General features: G+C 44.4%; 1 protein-coding gene across 5 annotated transcripts in view; it reads left to right on the forward strand.

The window, feature by feature from the left end:
- MEIOB (meiosis specific with OB-fold) overlaps positions 1–9,579 on the forward strand; it is a 28,444-nt gene extending 18,865 nt beyond the window's left edge. For 2 of the 5 annotated variants that reach the window (XM_045993297.1, XM_045993300.1), the window contains 4 exons: positions 1,118–1,271; positions 4,094–4,277; positions 4,974–5,060; positions 9,170–9,579. In XM_045993297.1, coding sequence (XP_045849253.1) covers positions 1,118–1,271; positions 4,094–4,277; positions 4,974–5,060; positions 9,170–9,280 — 536 coding nt within the window. In that variant the 3' untranslated portion in view covers positions 9,281–9,579. Of the gene's footprint in view, positions 1–1,117; positions 1,272–4,093; positions 4,278–4,973; positions 5,061–8,758 lie in introns of all 5 variants that reach the window. The other 3 variants (XR_006816670.1, XM_045993298.1, XM_045993299.1) reach the window with 3 other exon arrangements.
- Positions 9,580–9,790: the final 211 nt, after the last annotated feature.

Raw genomic sequence — 9,790 nt, forward strand, 5'->3', positions numbered from 1 at the left:
TTTTTTGTTTCACGTAGGAGAAGATACCATATTTTTATCCTGTAACTGCTATATTTCCACTTTCTAAAAGGTTATTTAAAACTTTTAGAAGTTTTGGGGCACCTGGGTGGCTTAGCCAGTTAGGCGTTGACTCTTGGTTTTGGCTTCGGTCGTGATCTTGGGGTTGCAGGATTGGGCCTTGTGTGGCGCCGTGCACTCAGTATGGAGTCTGCTCGGGATTCTCTGCTCCTCCCTCTGCCCCCACACGCTCTCACTGTCTCTGGGATAAATAAATAAATAATCTTTAGAGGTTTCTATAACCTTTTTCCAATCTAATGGAAGTTAAAAAAAATTGAGCTGGCTGCCTTTTTCTTACTGATTTTTAAGAATTATTTATATATTCTGGAGTCCTTTGTGTCCTTTAAAGATTGCTGGCATCTCCCATGCTGAGGCTTGCCTTCCCACTCTTTTTTTTTTTTTTTTAAATATTTTATTTATTTGACAGAGAGAAATCACAACTAGGCAGAGAGGCAGGCAGAGAGAGAGGAGGAAGCAGGCTCCCCGCGGAGCAGAGAGCTCGATGTGGGTCTCCATCCCAAGACCCTGAGATCATGACCTGAGCCGAAGGCAGAGGCTTTAACCCACTGAGCCACCCAGGCGCCCCCCTTCCCACTCTTTTAATGGCATCTTCTGATGATCAGAAAGTCTCCATTGACATAAAATGAATTAAATTTCTCATTCTTTCCCTTTTTTTGCTTATTATTTTTGGCTGTTATGTCCATTCATGTAATCAGTCTTAATACAGTAAATGTAATAATTTTTCTGTTACTTAACTGAAGCTATTACATGTTCTCATTTTTTAAAAGATTTTATTTATTTATTTGAGAGAGAGAGACACAGCGAGAGAGGGAACACAAGCAATGGGAGTGGGAGAAGGAGAAGCAGGCTTACCACAGAGCGGGGAGCCTGATGCGGCGCTTGATCCCAGGACCCTGGGATCAGGACCTGAGCCAAAGGCAGACGCTTAATGACTGAGCCACTCAGGCAGCCCTGAACTTCATAGTTTTTCTATTTAGATATAATCCTTTGGAATTCTTAGAATATATAGAGAGCCGTGATAACTTCTTTTTATTTTCAGTAAATACAATAGTTGATGTCTACACAGTTGAGCAATTAAAGGTAAAAGCTTCGAAGAATGAAGGGAAGGCCGACCCTTTCTATGGCATTCTGTATGCTTACATTTCTACGCTGAACATTGATGATGACGCCACGGCCGTAGTTCGACACCAATGGTGAGCAGCCCCGTATTGTCAGCTGCTGCTGCTTAGAAGAAATGAAGACCAACTATTGTTAGTAAATGCTAATCTCTATAAAAGTTAAAGCTGTTCTTTGACATAACAATTATTATGTATGCTATTTTTTATTTTGTTTTTATTTTTTCAAATATTTTTATTTATTTATTTATTTGACAGAGAGACACAGTGAGAGAGGGAACACAAGCACGGGGAGTGGGAGAGGGAGAAGCAAGTTTCCTACTGAGCAGGGAGCCCTATGTGGGCTGATCCCAGGACACTGGGATCATGACCTGAGCCGAAGGCAGGTGCTTAATGACTGAGCCACCCAGGCGCCCCAGTTGTTATGTATTTTAAATAAATATATAAATAAATAACCCATACTGAAATTTCCAAGGCAAACTATGCTGATTCAAAGGTTACAATTACTTTTCAAAGTAAAATTTGATTTGCTGTGTTTCTGTAATCTTAAAATATAAAGATATAATGGTGCCAGAGACTATTTTTTTTAAAGATATTGTTTATTACAGAGAGAGAGAGAGAGAGAGAGCATGAGCTGGGAGAGGGGGAAGGGCAGAAGCAGACTCCCTGCTGAGCAGTGAGTCCATGCTGGGGCTTGAGCCCAGGACCCTGGGATGATGACCTGAGTTGAAGGTAGAAGCGTAACCGACTGAGCTCCCCAGACACCCCTGCTTCCAGAAAGTTTTAAGTGAGATGACAAACTGTTGTTTTATAATATATTAGAATATTATTTTGGTTACTGTGTTCTATAGCAATGCAAGGGACAGCATTTAAAAACAACTATTTTCAGGGGTACCTGGATGGCTCAGCGGGTTAAAGCCTTTGCCTTCGGCTCAGGTCATGGTCTCAGGGTCCTGGTATCGAGTCCCGCATCGGGCTCTCTGCTCGGCAGGGAGCCTGCTTCCCCTGCCGCCTGCCTGCCTCTCTGCGTACTTGTGGTCTCTCTCTGTCAAATAAATAAATAAAATCTTAAAATAAAAAATAAAAACAACTATTTTCAGCTGCATGGTAAATATGATTTAAGCCTCTCCTAGGTCAAAGTTAGTATCTAATTGTATAAAAAAAGTAAACCCCAGGGATTTAATAATATTAGCCAAAAGATACTTGGCAAGAAACCTCTAAAATGTTACTGTGAAAGTCTATGAATTTTTGTAATTGAATATTTTACTGAGGGGCGCCTCGGTGGCTCAGTTAAGCGTCCAAGTGTTGATTTCAGGTCTTAATCTCAGGGCTGAGAGTTCAAACCCCACGTTGGGTTGGGCATGGAGCCTATTTAAAAAAAGAAAAGAAAAGAAAATTTATTGAGATTGTTTTAGATTCACATGGAGTTGTAAAAAATAATATAGAGAGAACCCACATACTTTATCCCAATGGTAACATTTTATGAAACTATAGTATTACTTCATAGCCAGGATCCTGACATTAATTCAGTTTGGGGATTTTTTTTTAAAGATTTTTATTTATTTATTTGACAGAGATCACAAGTAGGCAGAGAGGCAGGCAGAGAGAGAGAGAGGAGGAAGCAGGCTCCCCGCTGAGAGAGATGCGGGGCTCGATCCCAGGACCCTGAGATCATGACCTGAGCTGAAGGCAGAGGCTTTAACCCACTGAGCCACCCAGGCGCCCCCAGTTTGGGGATTTTTATTGAAATTTCACCACATTGACCTGCAGTCACACACGTGTGTGTGTGTGTGTGTGTGTGTGTGTGTATGTGTGATTCTATAGGATTTTATTACATGTGTGGGTTTGTGTATCTACCACCATAGTCAAGATACTGACCTATGGATTTTGAAAATATTTTATGATTTGCTATTAAAATTGAAAAAGACCAAAGCGGAGGCTGCTGTGTAAGTCAAGTGTTTAGTTTTTGAAGAACATTTTTCAAAACCTTTTGAAAAATTTATTGTCTCCCTAATTTCTTCCTATGTCTTTAATATTGGTATCTGAGGAAAAGCATCTGAAATTTACCTTAAAAGTGATCTGAGCCCAGACAGGAAAGCACTATCTTCAGATCATACCCTCTAGTCTTTCTGTCCAAATTGGGTAAAGTAAGACCTGCCTCAAAACAGGGAATGGCATGTCATCACCGCTTAGAGAGAGAAGATTGCGTCACTAGCGGAACAAGAGCATTCTGGATGTGAACCTGACCTACCCTAGGATTTTTCTGTTGAGGTGCCTGAGGCCCAGCACAGAAACATAGAGTGAGCATTCGTGGAACTGAGGCTTTCTAGGCACGAGACAGGATTCTTCCCTCAAAGCCATGAGCTGGGGAGACCAGGCGGACCTACCCCCAGTAGGGAGGAATAGGACAGGACAGGATGGAGATGTGGGGCTCACGCTGTTTAGAGCTGGGAAGGGGTGAAGGAAGGGAGCCTTAGCAGGGGCAGGGTGGGAGGCAGGGCAGTAAAAATGGGATTGATTGCACGTTGTGATGTTCCTTATTTCGTATATCTCTCTGGTATCCTGCACTGTGCTGAGCACTCTGAAGTTACTCTGATTTAGACTTTGTAAAAAAGATTCTATTTATTTATTTGACAGAGGGAGAGATCACAAGTAGGCAGAGGCAGGCAGAGAGCGGGGGAAGCAGGCTCCCTGCTGAGCAGAGAGCCGGATGCAGGGCTCGATCCCAGAACCCTGAGATCATGACCTGAGCCGAAGGCAGAGGCTTTATTTAACCCACTGGGCCACCCAGGCCCCTAATATAACTGATTAAGACTTTTAAGGGAGCACGGTTCTTCTGCTGGGGATCAGGATGGTCATTTACGGCCTTCACATTTACCCTTGTCTTTGTTTCCTTTCAGCTCGGGCTGTGGTTATGTTGTAAATGAAGCATCCAGCTCTTGCACTGCTTGCAACAAAAATTCTTTGGAATTTCGGTCTGTTTCTCTCAGCTTCCACTTGCTGATTGACCTCACGGACCACACAGGTACCCTCCAGGCCTGCAGTCTCACAGGACAGGTTGCTGAGGAGACTTTAGGCTGCACCGTAAGTGACAGAAAGGAAGACATGTTTTGAAATAATTCCAAATTGAGTTCTCTTCCCCCCCAAGTATAGGTTATTTCGGTGAACAGTTGGTAGAAATTAAGGCATTCATAAAGAAGTCTGGGAAAAAAACTCAAGCTTGATTTAAACACGCGTTGTTTTCCTGAACAAATAATTGCATGGCGTGTGGTCAGCGACAGCGGCCGGGGCTGTTGACTGTGGGGCAGAAAGAAGACGTTTTCTATAGTCGAGCAACCGTGTGCACAGCACATTGGGGATGCTGATGTGTTGAGGCAGGAGGAGGGTCTGGGGATGTTTCACCAGCCCGCGGGAGGAAGTCACCCCGTGGGGAGTCAGAACGCACACAGCGCCGTCCTCCGTCAGGGCCGCAGCTGACACTTGGTGTGCGCGCGCAAGGACAGGCTCTGGGTTTTTCTGTTAGCGCCAGCTCGTGCGCTTTGCCCTTAGCCCCCAGCCCCCGCAGTGTCAGGTTTTTAAGGGGAGTTTTCTGGGCTGAGCCTCCTGACTGGTGTCGGAGATTCAGCTCCTCGGAGAGTTTCCGACTTTATCTCCTCCATGAAGACAACTGAGCTGTAATTACTAAAAGCAAAATTCCATTTTAGCGCGCAAAGCCAAGTTTCACATTGTTAAGAGGAGTTATTTATACGGATTTTGGAAATATTTGTCTGTTTTAACCAGGTAAATGAGTTTCTTGCAATGACGGATGAACAGAAAACAGCACTGAAGTGGCAATTTCTTCTGGAAAGAAGCAAAATTTATTTAAAAGTTAGTGTATTTTACAGTACTATATTATTCTATATATTCAAGTAATAAGAAAATCCTCGAGTATGACCTAATAAACTAGGGAATTTGTTATTTTTAATAATGTCCACTCCCAGATATGCAGAAGACTCTGGCTAATGTGGGAACAAGTAATCAGCTGTGTGTTTGCTTGTTTCATGTGGTATACAGGGATTCCACGTGACCAAAAGAACAGACCAACATGGGCGTCTGGCTGACTCCTTTGAAAAAAAATTTTTAAAGTTTAAAATCAATTAATATATAATATCCTATTTGTTTCAGGGGTACAGGTCTGTGATTCATCAGTCTTACCTAACACCCAGTGCTCACCACAACACATGCCCTCCCCAGTGTCCATCACCCAGTTAACCCTATCCCTCACCCCAACCTCCAGCAACCCTCAGGTAGCACGTGACTCTTGATCTCAAGGTCGTGAGGTCAAGCCCCACCTCCAGTGTAGAGATTACTTAAAAATAAAATCTTGGGGAAAAAGAAAAAAGAAATAGACCAGCAAAGACAATATCTGTTATATTTAGTCCAAGGAGGGCCCTGGGCTGTGGAGTCAAAGCTGGTACCCCACCCCTGTCCCGCCCCTGGAGCCGAGCTCCTCACCTCAGTGAGTAGTGCCAGGCGGCACAGTCACGTGCCTGGTTGCTGGGGAGAGACAGGCTGGGTCTGAGTCCCAGCTCCACCATGCAGCGGCAGCCTCTGGGACCCTCTGGAGCTCTGTGATCCTGCATCTCTAGTCACACTTCAGTGTGGGAGGGTCACAGAATCTTTCGAATCAAAGGTGTGAAAAGGGAGGAGACAGAGTCCTTTGTTTCGCAAATGCAGAAACTGGAGTCCAGAAATGTTGCTACTTACACCAGGTCACGGGTGAGAGGGGCTACAGCCCGCGCGCTCTGCCCTGTCAGTCTCAAGAGAGTTGTATCTGTCGGTACTTACTGCACTAGAACGTGACACTGAGAATAATTTAAAACCTGTTCGTGAGCCGACCTTCCGTTAGCCGTCAGCAGTGATGTCTCCCATGCCCACAGCCTCTAGAGAACCACGGTGTATTCTTCCCAAGAGCAAGAGTGAGAAAGGCAAACGGCACTTAGTATAATCACGAAAATAGTTGTGACCTCTCAGGTACTCTGCATAGTCTTGGGGAGCACGGTACCCGCTCCAGCTAAGCCTCAGAAACCGCGGTGCCCACTTCCCAGCGCTTCTTTCCGTGGGGCCTTAAGCACGTCTGAGCGGGTTGCAGACACGGAGGTACCCGTGGGCTCCCTGATGTTCCTAGCACATTGGTTTGAGGCCTCTTTATTACTAGGCTGGAGGGGGATTGCAGGAACATACGGGATCTCTTCCGCCATTAGCATGGAACCCTGTGCGTACTGCCTGTCCCAGAGCAGAATACACTCAGATCTCTGACCCACTTTGCTTCCCTCCAGACAAGAGCTGCCAGTGCTGATGAGTTTGATCAGTTTAAATCCATGGCAGGTTCCTTATAGTTTCCCTAACTTGATCTACACATAACAAGAAATTGCTCTCAAAAAGGAGGACATTGTACCTTTCCAAAGGACTTGTTTAAAAGGTAGTTAAGTCAGATTTAACAGATTTTAAGCATATATAAAAGGATTCTATTACAAAATAAAGATCATGATCTAACAATTTCAATTTTTTAATTTATTTTTTATAGAATTTAAAAATATATTTTATTTATTTACTTGACACAGAGAGAGAGAGAGAGAGAGAGAGAGAGAGAGACGCCAGAAGCAGGGGGAGCAGCAGAGGCAGAGGGAGAAGCAAGGATCCTGACACAGACTTGATCCCAGGACCCTGCAATCACAGCCTGAACCGAAGGCAGATGCTTAACTGACTGAGCCACACAGGCATGCAACAATTCCAGTTATTTAAAATCAATTAAAATAGAACATGTGATTTTATTTTTTTTTGTTTTTTTTTTTTAAAGATTTTATTTATTTGATATAGAGAGAGAGATCACAAGTAGGCAGAGAGGCAAGCAGAGAGAGAGGGGGAAGCAGGCTCCCTGCTGAGCAGAGAGCCCGATGTGGGGCTCGATCCCAGGACCCTGAGATCACGACCCGAGCCGAAGGCAGAGGCTTAACCCACTGAGCCACCCAGGCGCCCCAGAACATGTGATTTTAAAAGTAGAAACTCATGTTGTTCTGCTAATATGACAAAAAACAAAGTATTGCTATAAAGATGGGCCATTTTGTATATTTATCATATTTCAATTAAAAACAATGGCTACTGGGGCTCCTCGTTGGTTTAGTCAGGGAAGCGTCTACCTTCGGTTCAGGTCATGATCTCAGGGTCCTGGGATCGAGTCCCACATTAGGCTCTCTGCTCAGCGGGGAGTCTGCTTCTCCCTCTGCCTCTGTCCCTCCTCCCTGCTCATGCTCTCTCTCTCTCTCAAATAAATAAAATCCTTAAAAAGCAAACAAAAAACAATGGCTATTTATTTATTTATTTTTTTTAAGATTTTATTTATTTATTTGATAGAGAGAGATCACAAGTAGATAGAGAGGCAGGCAGAGAGAGAGAGAGAGAGGGAAGCAGGCTCCCTGCCAAGCAGAGAGCCCGATGCGGGACTCGATCCCAGGACCCTGAGATCATGACCTGAGCCGAAGGCAGCGGCTTAACCCACTGAGCCACCCAGGCGCCCCAAAACAATGGCTATTTAAAATGGTTCAGTTGGAGGGATTTCAAAGCAATGTATTTTAGTATCTTTTTTAAACGATTGATTTATTTATTAGAGAGAGAGAGAGCATGAGTTGGGGGAGTGGCGGAGGGAGAGAGAGAGAATCTCAAGCAGACTCCCCTCGAGTGGAGCTCAAGGCTTCCAGGACCCTGAAATCATGACCTGAGCTGAGAACAAGAGTCAGACGCTCAACCAACTGAGCCACCCAGGTGCCCTGGTATTTTAATGTTTTAAAATACATGGTGATATAAACACAGGTCCTTGTAAGTCTGATATTAGTGTCAAAGAATGATTTCCAAAAAGGTTAAAACCATGACTCACACAAAAATAAAATGGACGTGTCAAAGATTTAATTCATTAATCAGTGAAGCAAGTAGGAAGGGGTTCTTAACCAATGAATTCAGAAAAGATTTGAAAGAGCGGACGTGGAGGCTGACCGCAGTGCTGAACTGGGGTTCTCTGTAGACAGCAGAACCTGCCTCTTCCCGGGGAGAGCTGACTGTGTCTTCACGCAGACAGGATTCCTTGGGATTTCCCTGAGTAGGACCGCTCTTTGCATCACCATCTGTTTTCTACAACGTACTGTGGAGAACAGCTCAGCCCTGGCCAGGACAGGGGCCGAGCCCTGCAGAATGAGGTCACCCTGACTGTACGGGGGGGTGCTCCTCTGAAAGACTCCCGCTTATCTCATCGTCCACCTCAGTCTTTCAGTGTTTCCTGACATTCATCTGTGTTTTCCTGTTAGTCTTTGAAACTAGCATGGCCAACGAACATGTCCTTCCACCCTGTATTAAATAAAACATCGGTGAAAGTGCCTTGTTAAATGTCAAGAATAAGACGGTCTTAACAAACTGCATTCTCACATCCCCAGAGCCTACCAGACTTAGGTGACCACCACAGGCTAACACTGTCACAGCTGCTAGTTTGAACACATTTTATTTTTACAAATAACTTCTTTATTTGTTGATTTAAGTCATCTCTACACCCAACGTGGAGCTCGAACTCCTGACTGGGAGAGTGAGAGTGGCATGGTCTTCCAACGGAGCCTAGGCCGGCGTCCCCTTGAACACACTTTATACCCTTCTCTTCTATGTGCTGGATTTGAAACTTCAACTTCCCTACCAAAGAGAAATGTCATGAGAAAAATAACACAGATTTTTACAAAATTACCGTCGGGAGCCAGATACGTCATTTCCCTCCCAGACTGCCCCGATGTGCCTTTCCCTCGTCTTCCAGCGGTTACTAGAACTGACGCTCACACCTGCAAAACAGCTCATCGTGGTTCTCTGTACGTCGCTTTCTCTGCTGTGGTCACTGGTTTTCAACTGTATATACATAGTGACTTTTAAAATTAACTCCTTGTCTCTCTCTTTTCTCCCTACAGTTTTTTTTATCACACAGAGCGAAGGGCGGATTGAGAATTAGCGTGCTCTCATGTAAGCTGGCGGACCCTGCTGAGGCGAGTAGGAGCTTGTCCGGGCGAGGGAAAGTTTAACACAGGATACTTTAAACTCTGGACAAGAATATGAGTTTCCATTCTCTTGAGAGTGGGAAATGAGTTTGAAAGCTATGGATAAAATTATGTTTTGTTCAAAGGTGGTAAAAATGTTTCTATAAATTGTTACTATGTGTCCTTCTGAAATTGGTTAGGGAGTAAGTCTTAAAATCTCTCATCCACCCCAGCTCCTTCCTTAAAAGGCCTTTTTTTTTTTTCCTCATTATTTTTTTTTTGTTTGTTTATTTTCAGCGTAACAGTGTTCATTGTTTTTGCAACACACCCAGTGCTCCATGCAGTACGTGCCCTCCCTATTACCCACCACCTGGTTCCTCAACCTCCCACCCCCCGCCCCTTCAAAACCCTCTGGTTGTTTTTCAGAGTCCATAGTCTCTCATGGTTCATCTCCCCTTCCAGTTTCCCTCAACTCCCTCTCCTCTCCATCTCCCCATGTCCACCGTGTTCTTTGTTATGCTCCACAAATAAGTGAGACCATATGATACTTGACTC

Source organism: Meles meles, chromosome 21, assembly GCF_922984935.1.
Source record: "Meles meles chromosome 21, mMelMel3.1 paternal haplotype, whole genome shotgun sequence".
In the NCBI taxonomy this organism is placed as follows: Eukaryota; Metazoa; Chordata; class Mammalia; order Carnivora; family Mustelidae; genus Meles; species Meles meles.